Raw genomic sequence first — 18895 nt, 5'->3', positions numbered from 1 at the left:
GTCGATTGGCTATACTATAGGGAATTTCTGTAGTTTGGAGTTCCGAAACTTTCTATACAATACTCAGACGGTACATTCACCTCACCCAAAAACGACCAACAGTATGCACCCACAGATGGTAAAATAACTATTACTATTCACTATATGACGTATCTTACAAAATTCGAAAGTATTTATTTATAATATAATACAATATACTCAGTTACCTTCAATTGCTATAATATATAACACGTATATATCTTCCGTACAATAAATTTTTTTTATATATCTTGACATCTTGCGAATACGCATAATTCTTTATATACAATTTTCAGTAAAATAATTTTTATAGATAAATATATCACCGAAACCTCCATTAAAATATACTATCCATATTTACAATAGAATTATTTGACTAGTTAATTTAAAGTAGGATAGGGTCGTTCAAAGCCCTGTTCTCTCAGATATTTAGGCAAAATCTGTAAGACAAACATTAAGACACTATGCTCCCGTTTCTTCTCCTACAACTTAATGATCTAATATGCGCAAATTTCCCGAAACGATTTTATTTTCTAAGACAGTTCCAGAGGGAAGGTCTATACGTTCTCCGTGATTGGCGATTATGATGACTGTGCCTTTCAATGTCACACCTTTTCCAAAAGTAACATCACCTGACACTGTCAAGTGATCCAATTCGAGGAGGTCTGGTATTGTCGGGAATCTAGTTAAAAATTCTTTTACCTGTAAGAAAGGAGAAAATAGGTTTAATAAGACATTTTTATCATCCCGTGAAAATTAAATAAAATTAAAGTAAAACATTAAATAATATAAAAATACCAAGATTCTACTTACTTTTGAAAAATGATTATCTCCCAACTTAATAAGAGGTGTTGTGGGGAACATTCTTTGAGAACTCATTACGAGTGATCCGTTACGCAGAGTGTACAAATTACTCATCACAAGCATTAAATCAGAAGTCTTTTTCACTGGCAGAAATCTACTACGTGGCACATTAATACCTGCCAAATCAAACATTTGATTAAAATATGAAAAAAGCTTATAAAAGAATAACTTTTATCAAGGCACTTACCGATACTTCCTTCAAATGATTTCATAGCAGCTCCTACAGCTGTTTCAAGCTGTATTATATTTAGACCATTTGAAAAGGTCTTGTTGTTCACAATTATTTCCATATTCAACGCATTTTTCTCGAGTACTCTCTCGATGGCTGTTTAAAAACAATAGCTCGTTATATATAACTTTAATACTTACTTATTTAACAAAATTAAGCCTTGAAATGCATACCACTGAGTTTAATCCAGAGATTGTTAGTGTTGAAAAACTTGAAAGTCTTAACAGATTTGAAGTCATCAATGTGATCTTTAGGAACTTGAGCTATTTCAAGAAGACGAAGTTTATCTTCGTATTTTATAAGCGTACCGCCCTATGTAACCGTAAAATAAAACGTATAATTATATAATTGACGTTGTTCCTTTTTCTTTTTTCCTTCGAAATATTAAATATTAGAAAATATTAGATTTCAAATAAAACACACCTTAACATCCGCTCGCGTCTTATCAGTTACTTCCATAACAAATTCCATGGGTGGATCTGGTCCTTTACTTAATAATAATTTCAAGATTTTAATGTCCACTGTGGCGCCAAGATTATCTATATTCGAAATGAAACAATATTCACGTCCCTGAAAATATACATATTCTAGTTTCTCATAAATATTTTATTATTACTTTTTACAAGAGCACTACATACCTCTCGAATGAATTTCTTCAGTAAACCAGAATTTTGAAAGCTCTCATAGAAGTCTCCGTGACCAGGTGGATACCAACTATTGATAAATTATATATTATTTTTAATAAATCATTTTTTAGCAAATCTATTAAAAAAAGTCAATCGTAATAATTCCATGAAAATCTTACGCTTCTATATCCTCATCGATTTGACAGTGTTTGGCGATGGGAAGTAAAGAATCCCTATTTATGCGCGGATAACAACTTTGATTAAAAGTATGAATGTCTATATCGATTCCTTTATATTTTCTAATTATGCGTTGAGTGTCGTCATCCGTGTTAAATGAATCCATTAATATAAGTGGCACATTGGCATTGTACGTTTTATTCAAATGCTGTCACACATAAAACGAAAAGGGAGAAAATATAGTATATATATATTATTATAAATTTATAATTGTTATATATAAAACTAATGTGTGAAACATGACTGTGAATGTGTGAAACTTGAAAGGACATTCGAGAGTAAAAAGTAAGATATTTAAACTACAATTTTTATTATTGAGATACCTCAATTTGTTGAACAGTCAGATCCAAAAAGGTAAGTCCATTCCGTACAGCGATAACTGATTTTGGTCCATGACATCCCATGCTTGTTCCAAGACCACCATTTAATTTAACCACAACTAATTTATCCAAAAGAGCCTTTACTTCTTGTGTTTCTGGTGATAGCAACAAGTTGTAATCCTTCACCTGTAAAAAAAATGAAATATAACATCAATTCAGTATAGAAACAAAATAAAAATATCTAAAAAATCAGTTGTATTTTTCATTAAAATCCAATTAATTTATAAATTAAAATGTATTAATCTTTTTATAAATATATATATATAGATTTGAAGTATATTTATTTTAATTTATAAATTATTTAAATTGATTGGTCGAGTACAGTTGATTTTTGTTAAGTATTTTGAGTGTTATTGCACCCAAAATATTTAACGACATTTAAAATCGAACACAAAAACTAAAAAAAAGTAAATATATCATAAAAGATAATTGGAAAATGATATTTTTAAAACTAAAAAAGTCATGGAAAAATAAACGATCTAGCTACAAAATTAAAAAAAAAATATATTTTTACAAGAAAACGATGTCATAAAATATTGATATTAACAAGGATGTATCACTTCAACAATTTTGCAAAACATTTATATTAAATTTGAGTCTTTAACAATCATATAAATAATGTTAATAATGTAAATTGTAATTATCTATTGAATCATTGTTCAAATCACGTAACAAAAAAAGGTAAAACAAATACTTGTTTTCTATCTTTGCAGTAGCAATTTCAACTACTTACTGCATCTTCGGGCAGTTTCTGAATGCGATCCCATTCCAAGGACGGGCCTTCTTCTTGCAGGAATCGCTCGAATAGATGCTTGAATCCAGCGAACTGCCGGTCGATTATCTCCATCTTGTCGTCGGTGGCTGTAGCCTGCAGTTTTTCAAGTTCCCGCTGCAGTTCAATCTGCGCGTCTCTCTTCGTACGCTCGCGAAACGCCTGCGTATCTGAAGAGCTGCGTTGATGACCGCGTACCTACGAAGTGTTCTCTAAGATAACGAAAAATATAATGGAATTTACCTATTCTCCTCATGAAATCCTTCCCTTCAGCTTCGGTAAAGTTGCCAGTAAAACGCAAAAGCGCATACATGATGATTAAAACCGCAGTCGTAAAAATAGTCCAGTCGAAAAGAAAATAAAATTAAATCGTGTATATGTATACTCGCTCGTAAGGTAATCGATGATCTATAATCGTTTTCTTAAAAATTCATTAAAATTCCTGTGTACAAATCTAATGTTATGCAAAATCGGCTGCGTGCGTAACTATAACGTGCGTTGTAAATAAATTTTCCGTTCTCTTTTGTCTCTTCCTCCTTCCCTCTCTCCCAACCCCCTCCTCACTCTCTCTCTCTCTCTCTCTCTCTCTCTCTCTCTCTCTCTCTCTCTCTCTCTCTCTCTCTCTCTCTCTCTCTCTCTCTCTCTCTCTCTCTCTCTCTCTCTCTCTCCCCCTTCCCTCTCTCTCTCTCTCTCTCTCTCTCTCTCTCTCTCTCTCTCTCTCTCTCTCTCTCTCTCTCTCTCTCTCGAACGCGTAATAAATTGTTTTTGTTAAAAAAATAACGTAATAGTGATCACACTCTTCTTCGTAAAGGCGCGTCGTTCAGCACGAAGTCTTGAAAGACGAATAAGACTTGGCGGTAAACGTGTTTCATACATATATGACAAATACTAATGCCACCGAGTAGAGTCAAAGTTGCGTGTAGAGCAAATGATAATATGAGACTAAGAAAATTGTCATGACAATACATATTTACTTTGTGTGACAGGAATAACGTTATCATTTTTCATATTGTGTCAAGATTTATCGTTAGTATCAATGTTTAATTTAATGATATTACAGGCGTATCTGGTTTAGATAGGATCGTCTTTATGGATGAGTCAAGTTATAATATATAGAATATATAGAATATATAGAGTATATAGAATGCATCGCATGTAGTGTGCATGTCATTGAATTCAGAAGTTTAACTTTAAAATATACCGCGATAATACTATGTTTCCTTTTAACTGCGATTAGCATTAGAAAAAATTGCACACATTTTAAAAAGCTGTTTGTAACATAAAAGAATATCTATATGCATGCACGTGTATTATGCGTATGAACGTTGTACCTACGATACATAGAAATGTAGAATTTGAAACATAAAGTGGGACCGTTCGTAAGTAACGATTAACCTAAAACATCGATGCGTCTTATTATGTGGACTGTGGATGATACTTCTATGAAATAATTACTGATATGTAATCAGAAAACATTGGCCTCTATATTACCCTTATAGCTCGCGATAAGATAACTAAAGAGAACGTAAGTTCACGTAAGATGATATCTTTTCACTTTACACATCAAAACATAAATTAAATAAGTTTCAGACGAAAACTGGATACAAGAAAAAAAGAAGGCAACACTTATTTAATTATTTATGCTCACGAATTTTTCGATTTTTACATTAATTAAATATTTTACTTTTTATTTTTGTGAACACCATATATACTCCAAATTCTTTGATTTTCCCTTTTCTCGACCACTCTATAGCGTGTACGTGTTCGGAGAGATTAAAACAATATGATGTACTAATTAGCAGCAGTTACGATCATGCAGATGAGAATAGATATACAATCGTTATAAGTCGCTCTGCGAAATTCATTGCGATACAGTCGGATCGCTAAGACTTAGAAGACTAACAACCACTGCGAATGATTATATTCTCGTATGACGTTGTGTACTTGAGACCGAAGTTCGCCTATCATCGGCTTATATAACAATGAATTAACACGTAATCTTATATAAATTATGCATTAATGTTTCTTTCCAGAAAGGAAAAATGTAGTTTTTGACCTCGACAGCTTCGAGCTTAAAATAATGACACGAGATAAGAATGTAATGTAAATTTATTGCGTAATAAGCAGCTGAAAGGAAGGTTCAAATTTATTAGTTTGCTCTAGTAAATTTAATCTCTATAAAAAAACTTATATATTATATTCAAAACAGCCTTAATTTATTAAATAATTATTAAATAAAAACTATTGCAAATAGATTAACGAACAATATTCTGTAGTAATATTCTCTCGATGGGATCACATATTTCTGAATCTCTAGATTTCTTCTTTTTTTGTTAATTATATTTAGAAAAAGACTCACACTCTTGTTACTCAACAGAGCCAACTTTTAGTCATTGGGTAATGTCTCTCTATGCGCGTATATCTATCTGAATTTCTAACAGTGACACGGTTACTCGCGGAACGTGTATAGAATGAAAATGTTTGTAAATAGCTCAATTTCAGCTAATCTTCATGTCAAATTGATAACAGTAACTACTGCACTAACAATATCTTTATATACTTGAACTCCTATATTTCTTATTTATCGCGATAATCGCTAGATCTCTTTTTACAATATATCCAAGATCTTAATTTCAATATCTTTTGTAATCGACAGTCGAAAATTCGTTTACAATTCGAATGTAACATGTAATCTCTCGTCGCGAGAAACAATAGCTAAAATTCACTTTCAATCTTACCGAGTTTATTAAAAAATCGATGACCAAGCGACGCGAACTTTATCGGAAAAAGATCGAAATAATTAACATTTAATTAATATTGAATGTTACATTGGCCATAATACATTATAATAAATTATTGAAAAGTAACGTGTGCGCGATAATCATAGAATACAAAATTAGTCTTAATTTAGCATGCGTCGAATAATAGGGTCGCATCATATCGTATCATTACTGTCATTGGTCTACTTGACGTTACTTAATAATTCAGATATTAATATCGACAAGTATCGGTAACGTAGCATGGAAGTCGCTTAAAAAAATAAGAGTCACCGAGGCACTTGCTGATACAGTCTACATGTTCGTTTACTACTTACTCGCAACAAGTACTCCATGTGCGATACTTTGTACATTTTTCTCCGACGACCGGCAGTTTGTGAATGATCAGAGGACGTCACCGCGGGAGAAGTCATGATAGGTGCTGTATTTGCAAGATTTAAATGATCGACGCGAGAGGGCACTAAGCACAAATTGTGCACTTGTTTTTCATGTGAAAAGCGAACAAGATCGTAGTATATATATGAGATATATGGAGTGCGTTCAATTATTTAGCTTAGATATTTAGCATTATGGGTGCTCGTGGAGTTAGATGATAATGTTAATTACAAACAATTATCGGTCTAGTACCGTTATCAGCGCGCTTTTAAGCAATTTTCGCGATAATGTTTTCTAGATACGGTGAACGCTAAAATTATATGTTATTGAGCATGCGCAGTTTCCTCTTTCGACCCAATAACATAACCTTAACGTTTATCGTACCTGGAAAACGTTATTACAAAATTTCCTATTATCCTTTGCATGTAGAAAATCCGTAATCGTAAGAAAACTGACCAATAACATCGATTATTCTTCTTAGCTAGAGAAATAATCGAATATGATTGGTCAGTTTTCTTACGCTTTGTAATTATAATTCTTTTATATGCAATGGTTCTTAAGAGGCTTCTACAATAAGCCTAATTAGTCTTAAGGCTCTTCTACAACAAGCTGGTAGTCATAAGTCGTAAGCAGATTGACCAACTACAGCCGATTATTCCAAAAAATAATCGACTGTTTGGTGAATTTGCTTTTACAACTTATGACTAACGGTTTGTTATAAAAGATCTTTTAGCGTTGATCAGCGTCAACGCGTCATTCTATTCTTGTATTGAGCGATAGCTATAAAACGATATGTTAGCGTTGATAACGGTCGCGTTTAGCAGCAAAAAATTGCTTACTATGCGCTTATAATGATTATCTATAATTGGAGTATTCTTTTAGATCTTGGATGGATCCAGGAGAACGAACCAATCAAGAACGATAATCAATAAGCAGCTTTTTCTGCTGAATGCGGCCAACATGTCCCCCGAACGCATTCTAATAGTAGCGTTACGTCATAACTACACTTTACTCACACTATTTCTAGTAGTGTATTGATAACGTTACGCCCGTTTCCTCCAATGTGATTCAAAATTTGAACCGTCAACTTCTCAATAAAAGTTCAACTCAATTGAACGACGTTTATCGTAAAAGCTAATTTTTAATAGATTAATAATTTTTAATGGCGTTTAAGCAAAAAATAATGTGAAACGTCAGTATTTGAGGTTATGTACAATATACTGGACCTGATTTTGTGCATACAAGATTGAACGAATCATTATGGCATATTATAATATTTTATCATTATTCAATGACGAAGATATCATAAGATATATTAACACAAGACCTAAAAAATTTAAACTATAAATGAATTATTTTAGTAATTTGAACGAAATTGAATCTAAAATGAGATTTCAGTGAACAAAGATAGTGTTTTTTAGTATTAGACATAAAAGAAGCATTCAAAATTGAACGCAGTTTATAGAAATTCTATATTGAATCATTCTATATTGAATATAGATTCTATATTGAAATTCTATATTGAATCATGGAAGAAACAAGCATTAACATTTGTAGACTCCATGAATACCCAAAATTTTGTGAATTGCACATCTGTCAATGTGTATGATTGTTAAACGATACCGGAATACACTGTATTTATTATTTTACTATTATGCTTTTACTATACTTATTATTTTACTATATGCAGTAATGAACAATTGCGTTAAATAAATCTTCAGAATGTTAAAACTGAAAAAGGATTTAAACTGTAGAAGCAGCACTGTACTGCAATAATGCTATATTATTGATGTTTGCAGGACTTGCTATCACTATCGGTTGTTGGCTCTATGAACAGTTTAATGGTTTAAGCTCTCTGAATGCACCCATAGAAAGACACAAACTGCTTCTGTTCTAAATAAAAATATGGTAAATATAACCGTACTATAAGGATCACAAACTATTTGAAGCAGGTTTTTATATCTTCACATGTCTCATGCTTTTGTATAATTGCATCTGTTTATGTAACCAAATGATAATTTTTCATTGTACTTTATGTGACTTAACTTGTCGAATATTTTTGTATTTCCTACTGAATAATTAGTTATCTATCTTTATAAATATCTAGCGAATTATTCATTAGTTATTTTTAACATATCATTTAATATATCACTAATATTATTGTGTATATATAATAATTTTATATACTAATATTGCATGTAGATAATTTTTACTGAAAAATTTTTACTTTATGTCATTTTTATAAACTTACTTCATCTGTATATTTTTTCTAAAATATATTCTTAAACCACTTCTGTATATAAAATATAAATGAATATCATGAATAATAGAAGAGAACAAGAGAAACCAGTCTATGTTAAACATACATATGAATAAATAAAAACTTATCTGCAAATAACAAGAATGCAAAATAGAGTTAGAATATGGCAGTATATTCTTATCAGGAAATATAACAAGAAAAAAAATACTTTTAAATTCTAAGTAAAAACTCATTTGCAAATAATAAAAATACAAAATAGAGTTAGAATATGGCAGTACATTCTTACCAGAAAATATCATTAGAAAGAATATTTCTAAATTCATATATACTTGTGCAACCATTTCATTTTCATGATCACTTGTTGGATCAAATATTACAAAATTTTTCAAGTAAATGTATTTATTTTTAAATATATGTATATTCCTCATAACCATCAATTAATTGAAAATATGATAATGATATTTTAAGTAAACTGTAACAGTTTTACATTTTGTATGTATTAATAAAAATTATCAACACTCACCAACACTCAGAAAATAACTCACCATGATCATATATCAAAGTTGATTTATGTAATTAATTTTATAATTACAAGGCATAAATATATATATTGTAATTATAAAATTAATTGTACTATAAATATAATTGATTATGTAATGTATATTATGCTTTCTAATGATTATTTATATAAATTTGATATTTCATTTATCTTTCTTACGATTTTACTTTTTTTCTTATAACATTTAATAGCTAATATAACATATGATAGTTACTACTTAGATACTACTTATGTACTAATTTAATTTCTATAAGTTTACAATTATTGAATTTTTAATTATTTTAAGTGTATAGTCATTTTCTGTTAATTTCTGCAGATATTATGTGAGCAGATAAATCTTTTTGTTAACATAAAGAACACAAAAGTTATTAGTTTCAAAAATTTTAGAGAAATATTGTTCCTGCTTTTTCGATTAATCAAAAATCATGAGGAATATGTATTTACAAGAAATTTGACTGTACAAGATTATTTTCCCATTAATAAAGATGATAATATATTGAAATAATAATTATATAGTAAACATTCTTATATCCCCATAATTTCGCAAACACTTTCAAACCGAAAGGGTTTGCTATTATGTCCAAATATTTCACATATAACCTCCAATTCCATTACGCACTTTAACAGCAGACAGAACATGAAAGTTAATGAAAATGTCAGCAGCGTAGAGATTTGTGTCATCTCGATAACTTTATTTGCTAGATCATTTTATAAACTTTTATCAATTACATAAAACAAAATATTATGGAGAATGCAAAGATCAAGAAAAGACACGCGCGCGCGCGCGCGTGTGTGTGTGTGTAATATGTGGTGCATCACATGATTGCAACGTAATAAAAGTTAATTCGCAAATAATGTTACATCAATAACGGTAATATTAAAACAGAAATATCAAGTTTCCGCTTACCTTCCTGTCGTCGACTTGCAACATCTTTTACCAATTCTTCAAGTTCGGTTATAAATATGAGTGTATGATACTTGGGCACATGCCCTTTACGATGTAGAGGTCAGAATGATGTTCGAACCTGCCACACTTCTCTCACACTTTCGAATGCGTTGAAGTTGGCTATTAATAACGGTGCAAAATATTCAAAACGGTTACAAGAGATTCCATATATTTACTTTAAACATATAGAACACTCTCTCGGCCTAAAATATGCCGGTATATATCATTATTTAAAAAATATAGATGATATGATGCTATAGATGACAAGTCCGTCGCTTGGTTACACTTTCGACACTTTGTTTTTTATCCCTTTCTTAAGCCAGCGGCACACGGTGCTTGTTTTCGTGCTGGATTGCTTGCTGGATGAAAATATTGCGTTGTGATTGGTACATTTTCGAAGATGGATGGAAATTCATCAATCAGAACGCAGTATTTTCATCCAGCAAGCAATCCAGCACGAAAACAAGCACCGTGTGCCGCTGGCTTAAAACTTAAACATCTATTGATCTCATTTTTAGTACAAAAAGTGCATCTGGTACAACCGTCATAATGGCGGTAGTATAGCGAGATAGCCAATCAATATTCGATATAAGTATCGATCGAGATATCGATTCTCGTAATTGTCGATCTATTCCTCCTTTTTTGCTCTTTTCATTGGCCGCGTTCAATAGAACAAAGTGATCAGAGAACACTTAATGATTATTGTCTGTGATTGGAGCATACTTTTAGATTCTTCATAAACCCAGAAATATTTACCAATCAGGAGCGAGATTCAGTGGAATATCTAGTAATGTTGCCCAACTATTGAGTCTGCTGAATGCAGCCAATGGGTGCATTCGGCGGAGAAAACCGCTCAGTGAACGATTAGTGACTATTGGTCCTTACTGTTAGATCCTTACATTCAGACCAATAACGTTGACGAATTACTCAACAGTTGCGCAACTGTTGAATTGTCGTGAACGCTCCCAATGGCCGCGTTCAGTAGAACAAAGTGATCAGAGAGCGTTTAGTGATTATTGTCTGTGATTGGAGCATTCTTTTAGATTCTTCATAGACCCAGAAGTATTTACCAATCAGGAGCGAGATTCAGTGGAAAATCTAGTAATGTTGTCCAACTGTTGAGTCTGCTGAATGCGGCTATTCTTTCTTTACATCAAGATCCAAATTTATATACCAATCAGATCCTTGAATCACTAATTGTCTATAAGCGCTTCGTCCCGCTGAACGTAATTATTACAATGGGTGCGTTCACGTTGGACGCTCATGCGCTTTAAGCGTTAACGCTTACAAGTGTTAATAATAACCGTTCGATTTGGTTTGTGAGTGTGCACGTTATTGATGCCAATGTTGTTCGTTTTAACATTAACAAGCGTTTATGAACAGTGTTAATATAACAAACATAAATAAAAAGGAATTGATGCCTATATTATTTGCGCAAGCATTAATTCTATTAGAATTATATGAAGACGATAAGAATTCTATTACATATAAAAAATTCGATAATTTTATGTTTATTCTAAAATATTCTATTAAAAATACTCCGCTGCGGTTACGAGGTTATGTGGAAGAAATTGTACAATGTTATAGTGACGAATAATTTAAAACACATTTCAGGTTTGTATATTTCTTATATAAATATTTTTAAACAATTTCATTTTTGAAAATAAGAAAAATTCATATATATATTTACAATATATATTTATAATATATATAGGTACATAATTATTAATTATATATTAAAGTAATAAGTATATTATATATTAAAATAATAAGAGAGTTTATTTCTTTATGTTCTAAAATGATATATATATAATAATATATATAATTGATTTTTTCTTTTCAGAATGGAACGATCAACTTTTTATTATATTTTAAATATTATAAAACCTTATTTAATAAGAGCAAGATCTGGACATAGGAGGATATCACCAGAAAAACAATTTCTGATTACTATCTGGAAAATGGCCACTCCTGATTCATATCGGTATGTAATATATTTTTAATTTATAATTATTATTTTATCTATATGCATAGAATTTATTTTTTTTAATAATATGATATTTATCTATCTAGATCTATTTGTGAAAAATTTAGTGAAGTGAAGTTGGAAGATCTACAGCATTAAATGCTGTGAGAAGAGTGACAAAAGTAATTGTGAAGTTTACTCCTTGCTTCATTAAATGACCACAGAATGATAGAATAGATGAAATACATGCAGGATTTGCTGCAGTCAGTGGCTTTCCTCGAATAATAGGAGCGATTGATGGCACACACATAAATATAAAAGCACCACACATCAATTCCGAATCTTATGTTAACAGGAAAGGACATCATAGTATACAATTACAAGTAATTCATATTACTTTAATCTTTTTTGTTTTTTAATAACTATATCATAAATTATAATTTCATATTTATTATTAGGCTGTTTGTGATCATAAGTGACAATTTACCCATTGTCTTGCTGGTCATGTTGGTTCTGTTCACGATCAACGGGTATTTCGTTTATCTGAGGTTCATACATATTTGGATGACGTAAACAAATTTCCTAATGACAGTCATTTAGTGGGTGATGCAGCCTATACTCTTCACAAAAATCTAATGACGCCATATCGTGATAACGGTCATCTGGTAGCTAGACAGAAAAACTATAATTTTTGTCATGCATCCACTCGAATTACAATTGAAAGAGCATTTACTAAAAGGAAGATTTCGAAGTCTGCTAACAGTACTTGATATGGAAGGTATTGATTTAATTCCAGAGTTCATCATTGCATGCTGTACCTTACATAATATTTGTTTGTTACGCAATGATGAAATTTTGATTATGGAATTAAATTGTATAGAAGATAATAATGATATTCCGTTAATAAACCGAGCAGGAAATAATGCAGGGCTTATGAAACGAGATGTAATTTGTAATAGTTTAATAATGCGAAATGCGTAAAGATTACATGTATCATTTATTTGTCATTTTCATACATTATATCACAGTCATGTACATTTTGTATCATTTCAGTGCTATATTAAACAATAAGCTATAATTAAAAACAACGTTTTAAGATTACTTATATATAATAAAGTTTTACAATGTTTTTTTAAGATTACTTATATATAATGCCAATTTATTTTTTTTCCAATATATCCAACATTCTTTCAAACGAATTTAACAACTTCTGACGTAACTGTACATTTTCTTCATGTCTTTTTTGTTCAGCTTCTTCTGCGATCTTTCTTTCATCTTTGAAAGTTTGCACTAATCTTTCCACATTAGATGTATGTCGAGCTTTTTCTACAAAACAGAAATATATAAAAAATTAATACATAAACATTTAAAGGTAAACTATCTTACTGACGTTACTAAAATCTTGAACACTAATACTCTTATTTTAAAGTCATATGTAGTTATAATAGTTCTATATGAATTAAAAAATCATAATTGAATTAAGATTATTAAATGAAACATTCTACATAATCATGATAAATTAACCTACTAGGTTGTAAATTTTCTTCTTTCTTCTTATGCGAGCAACTATCAAAGCTGGATGTACTACATTCAGAAGATGGTGATCTAGATCTTTTTCCAGTTGACGATACTGTGCTTATTGGAGACATAAATGGCTTTGAGCCAAGTAGCTCGTTCATAAGCTAGAAAAATGTTAAATAAATTTATATTTTATATTTTTCATAATAATATCAGTTATTTTAAGATAATGACTTACAGAAAGATATGGTCATGTTCTTGTTGAGTTGCCCGACTTATTATTGTGGTCTACGATAGTTTTGTAAGTCCGTTTTAGGCCAGATAATTTGGATAAACATTGAGGCCCTGTAACATTATACATGTGTTTTCTTAATTCTTCCGCAATCAATGCCCATATTTTTTTTTAAGACATTTTGCCACTACTGAGATCGTTTTGCCGCAAACGATATTCTTCAATTAATAAAAGAATAGTTTCATGTGGCCATCTGAATACTGTTAAAATAATATTCAGTTAAAAACTTCAAAAGTTACATATAATTTACTTAAAAATGATATTGTATATTACTTTTATCTTCTCCTTGTTTTTCATCTAATTAATTTTCGTCAAAGTGTTCCAATTCAGTGTCTACGATACTGCTGTTACTCTCATCTAAATTAAGATAATTATAGGAGTAAATTTACAAAACGATATATATTTTGTTATATATTAGTTACCATTATACATGAAAACTGTTATATTAAAGTAACTCAATCTAATTATCCCATATCAACCAAACATACCATATTTTTTCATTGCTTCATACAATTTTTCAGTAGCAAAAATCATATCTGTAAATTGCAAGCATGCAAATAACAATGTAAAAGCAAAGATACAAATAATAGTATAGCAAACGTGAAAATAGACAATGTTAATCACAATATTCAGTAACAGCATTAACAAAAGAAAAAAAAACTAATTTACATATAATAAACTTACCGGTTTCTAAGCGTTCTGCTTCCTCTGGAGAAATAAAAATATTATACAGCTGATCATTTTCAGCGTTTTTCAAGGTTAGCTTAACTTTATCTTCCATTTTTCTTTTCTGTATTCAATGAAAAAAATAATATTCGTCACATTGGTTAGGTTTTCTTCCGCTCGTTTACATGCGTTCTTTTTGGACGCTCACGCTCAAACACTTACGCTCATGCTGCCCTACCTCCGTGAAATAAGCGTTTGTGAGCAGTATTTATGACGTCATCAGTGATGTTACGAATGCTTCTCTAAGCGCTTATAGCGCCAAAGAAAACGGTCTGAGCTTACGCTTGTAAGCGCTTAAAGCGCATGAGCGTCCAACGTGAACGCACCCAATATGTTACAATAATTGAAGATCATACAGTAGAGAGAGTAAGTGAAATAAAAATTAAAATTGTGAAAACGTGGTGCTGCGTCTTACACAAAAGAAACGAATATCTACAGAAATAAAAGAAACATATCAAGTTAATGATACTGCGATAATCTACGAATCATTACGAATCATACACTGCGGTTACATTTAGCAACGACCATGGCAGAAAAATGTGCCGTTAATATCGACGACGGAGACTGTCCAGCAACAAAAAGAATTAAACTAGAAGACAAGAAAAATGCGGATGAGAATGAGGACAGCGTATGCGAACGTACAGATCTGTCTGATTTTAATGTAACAAGAGTGCTGCAGAATAATTGCGCGCGTAAGTTAATATGTGTAGAAGGAACATTCAAGGATCGCGCGGATCCGGCAATTGTTTTATTAGAGCAAAAGAGTTTTCCCAGTGACAAAGTGTCTTTGAAAAAGGGTTTCTTCAGTGAGAAAACTATCTATCAAAAGAATTGTGCAAACGATATCTACGGGAATTACGATTGTTTTCCGGCCGAGGAATATAACAGTATGTTCGTTTATCACTATTGATTGATTGTTGATATTTTTGTATTAGTATTTTGTATTATACTTTACAAACGTTTCTGTATATTTCTTCAAGGTCTACACGCGACTGTGATATATCCTGCCACACGAAATCAAATCGAGAAGTATTTGAAGCAGGAATCATTACATATGATAGATGAAACGTATGAACTCTATCAACAAGTTACTCTTCCTCATATAGAATCTATGAGCTTGAGTTTGGAGGTATGAGAGAAAGAGAGAGAGAGAGATTTGCATAAGATATATATCTTATTACTTGATACAATCCTATTTTTATTTATTATATTTAATCAAGATATAAAATATTTTTTGTAATGTTTCTCTTTCAGTGGATAACTAATATTCTTGAACACAAAGCTGAAGAAGAAAACATTATTTACGAGGATACTGACAAGGAAACTGGTTTTATCTTAGTAACAGATTTAAAATGGGACAAACGACTGGATACATTAAAGTTGCTGGCATTGCCTTTAAAAAAAATAAGATGTCTTCGAGAATTAGATGCATCTCATCTTCCTTTATTGAAAAATATACAAAAAGCTGGGACTGAGGCAATTAATAAAAAGTTTAATGTATCTGCCTCTCAGCTTAGAATATATTTTCATTATCAACCTTCTTATTATTATCTACATGTACACTTTAGCTATCTCATGTTTGAAGCACCAGGTAAATCAACCTTGATTTATAATCAGTAAAACTCTAAAAATTATTTATTCTATAAAAAAATATGTGTGTGTTTAATATAATATATATTCTGTTATTCTATTTCATTCATATGTTTTCTTTAGGAATATATGTGGAAAAGGCACATCTTTTATCAACTGTTATAAGAAACTTAGAATTGTTGCCAGACTATTATTCGAAGGCCATTCTTTCATATGTAGTGCGTAAAGGCAGCCCTCTTTATGAGAGATTCAAATCACATGGAGTTCTGCCAGCAGACACTAAAGTGTGAAATATACAAGACTGTAAATAGTGTAAATGAGACTGCTTTTTCTATAAAAAGTAGGTGACTCATAACTATATTTTGTATCTGTTTATCATGATATGGTATTAATATGTATTTTATATAATTATATGAATTATAGAAATCAAATATAATCCATTATATGATTTGTATAACTGTAATAGGTATTTAAACAATTTTTAGTGATAACTAAGGACAAAAATATTAAAAAGAAACATAGGATAATTAAGAAACTTATAAATAACAGAAATAACTTATAAATAACATGTATATATAATTCTCATTTATATTTTATATAAATCAGCAATATATATATATACACATGTATGTATGTATGACTTTGCTATTCTATTTTAATTATAAATTCAAGGGAGTGACAAATCTTTTATAACAAAATTATACAAAACATTAGAAACATATGATATATAAAATTGTGTGATTAAAAGCGCAGTTTATTTGATGAAAATTATATCTATGAAAAAAATTGGTAGAAGATATACCATGAAAGAAGGAGGGCGTCGGGACGCCGTGCGTTCGGGACCTGCATCTCATTTTTCGTTCCGAAGAGAGAAAAATATCGAGAGCGCGGTAGTCGCTAGACCGGGAATCGAACCCGGGGTCTTTCGTTTGCCGGGCGACTGCTCTAGACCACTGAACTACCTAACGCTCCACGCTCACGACACTCTCCTCTCCGTAGATAACGTTAAGAGATACATATAACATGTAACAGTTTTTAGTAAGGGTAAAATTAATAAATACTTTATTACTTGTAATTATCTGTCATTTTTAAATCTTTTTATTATTTTGTATATGTGTATGATGCATTGACACATTCAGAGAGCAATAAAATATTTTCACAGTATGAGAAAGGAAGTTCATGTATATATGATGTATATGGACATATAGGCATACATATATACACTTACGTGTACAAGGTTTGATCAAAAAGTAACGAGAATTTTGAAATTGCACGCGCTGTATTTTGTCTATTCAGTTGATTCCTTTTTTGTGTATTGGTAGCATTACCAGTGACATACGTGTCAATTTTCAGGCAGCTGCGACGCTTGGTTTGTGTTTGGCGAGCAAATGAGTAAGACTTCAGTGTGTTTGGCGATTTTTTGTGTGGCGAAATGTCGGATCAGAGAGTTTGTCTGAAATTTTGTGTTAAAAACGGAATTAAGTGCAGCGAAGCGTTCAAAATGTTAAAGAAGGCCTTTGGCGACAATACTATGTCACAACCAAGAGTTTATGAATGGTACAAACGCTTTCAGGAAGGCCGAGAAGACATCGAAGATGACGCGAGGTCTGGGCGTCCTAGCACGTCCACCAGTGATGAAAACGTGGAAAAAGTTAAAGAGATTGTGCTTGCTAATAGAATCACCATTAGAGAGGTTGCTGAAGAAATAGGAATCTCATACGGCTCATGCGAAGCGATTTTTACTAATGTTTTGAACATGAAACGAGTGGCAGCAAAATTTGTTCCAAAACTGCAGAATTTGCAACGAAAACAGCATCGCTAAACAAATGCTTATTGACGTCGCTGACGACCCAGACTTGCTCAAACGTGTTATAACTGGTGACGAAACGTGGGTATACTATGGCTACGACGTCGAAACGAAGGCTCAATCGTCTCAGTGGAAGTTTTCGGAAGAGCCAAGACCGAAAAAAGCACGTCAAGTCCGGTCAAATGTGAAGGTCCTTCTAACCGTTTTCTTCGACTACAATGGAATAGTTCATCATGAATTTTTACCGCCTGGTCGTACAGTCAACAAGGAGTACTACCTATAAGTTTTGCGCAATTTGCGTGAGGCAATCCGGAGAAAACGACCCGAACTTTGGAGAGACAACTCGTGGATTTTGCACCACGACAACGCACCGCCACGTACCGCATTGCTTATCCAACAGTTCTTGGCGAAACACAGCACCGTTGTGATGCCGCAACCACCTTATTCTCCAGACATGGCTCCCTGTGACTTTTTCCTATTTCCCAAACTCAAAAGGACATTCAAAGGACAACGTTTTTCAACAATAGATGAGATAAAGGCGAAATCGCAGATCCAGCTCAAGACGATACTTAAAGAGGCGTTCCACCAATGTTTCTCAAACTGGAAACTACGTTGGCATAAGTGTATAATATCACAGGGGGACTACTTTGAAGGAGATGGGATAAACATTGAAGATTAAATAAATATTTTCCGAGAAAATTAAAAATTCTCATTACTTTTTGATCAAACCTTGTATGTATATATGTATTTCCTCTTTATTAAAAATTTTGTCACATAATTGTGTAATACGGACTTCTTTAGATTTACGATAACGGACAACCGTCTTCATATTCGAGTAAAACAAAACATTTTCAAGACTAACAGGAACATGTGTGTATAAATATACAACTGTGCTTTAATCATTATACAACCAAAGTATATTGAAATCAAGCGAAACTTTATATATTGCTGTG

General features: G+C 31.6%; 3 protein-coding genes and 2 pseudogenes across 7 annotated transcripts; 3 read left to right on the top strand and 2 right to left on the bottom strand.

Moving 5' to 3' along the window:
* Positions 1-245: 245 nt before the first annotated feature.
* On the bottom strand, positions 246-10391 carry UGP (UDP-glucose pyrophosphorylase). 5 transcript variants are annotated; one of them, XM_025306897.1, is made up of 11 exons: positions 10220-10391; positions 10005-10141; positions 3088-3324; positions 2298-2480; positions 1917-2122; positions 1750-1825; positions 1535-1681; positions 1285-1423; positions 1070-1207; positions 832-998; positions 508-720 (listed from the first exon to the last, which is right to left on the bottom strand). In XM_025306897.1, exons 2-11 carry the CDS (start codon positions 10026-10028, stop codon positions 508-510), a joined length of 1530 nt encoding a protein of 509 aa, XP_025162682.1. In that variant the 5' UTR covers positions 10029-10141; positions 10220-10391. The 5 variants fall into 5 exon arrangements, with proteins under 5 accessions (XP_011146703.1, XP_011146702.1, XP_011146697.2 ...); XM_011148401.3 differs by having other exon boundaries at positions 246-720; positions 3088-3338; positions 10005-10391; XM_011148400.3 differs by lacking the exons at positions 10005-10141; positions 10220-10391 and adding an exon at positions 6221-6696 and having other exon boundaries at positions 246-720; positions 3088-3338.
* An 817-nt stretch (positions 10392-11208) lies between these two features.
* On the top strand, positions 11209-13147 carry LOC105187627 (putative nuclease HARBI1; annotated as a pseudogene).
* On the bottom strand, positions 13142-14769 carry LOC105189930 (uncharacterized; annotated as a pseudogene).
* Positions 14770-14836: 67 nt separating this feature from the next.
* Positions 14837-16598, top strand: Dcps (Decapping enzyme, scavenger). The gene is made up of 4 exons (XM_011148393.3): positions 14837-15432; positions 15526-15674; positions 15800-16136; positions 16259-16598. The coding sequence occupies exons 1-4, from the start codon at positions 15072-15074 to the stop codon at positions 16423-16425; spliced, it is 1014 nt and encodes a 337-aa protein (XP_011146695.1). The 5' UTR covers positions 14837-15071; the 3' UTR covers positions 16426-16598.
* A 222-nt stretch (positions 16599-16820) lies between these two features.
* LOC105187535 (putative uncharacterized protein FLJ37770) lies at positions 16821-18649 on the top strand. The gene has a single exon (XM_011148394.2). It carries the CDS (start codon positions 17568-17570, stop codon positions 17955-17957), a length of 390 nt encoding a protein of 129 aa, XP_011146696.2. The 5' UTR covers positions 16821-17567; the 3' UTR covers positions 17958-18649.
* Positions 18650-18895: the final 246 nt, after the last annotated feature.

Source organism: Harpegnathos saltator, unplaced genomic scaffold (genome assembly GCF_003227715.2).
Source record: "Harpegnathos saltator strain DR-91 unplaced genomic scaffold, Hsal_v8.6 scaffold126, whole genome shotgun sequence".
Lineage (NCBI taxonomy): Eukaryota > Metazoa > Arthropoda > Insecta > Hymenoptera > Formicidae > Harpegnathos > Harpegnathos saltator.
The sequence above is the reverse complement of the archived record's forward strand: the minus strand, read 5'-3'. Positions and strand labels throughout refer to the sequence as shown.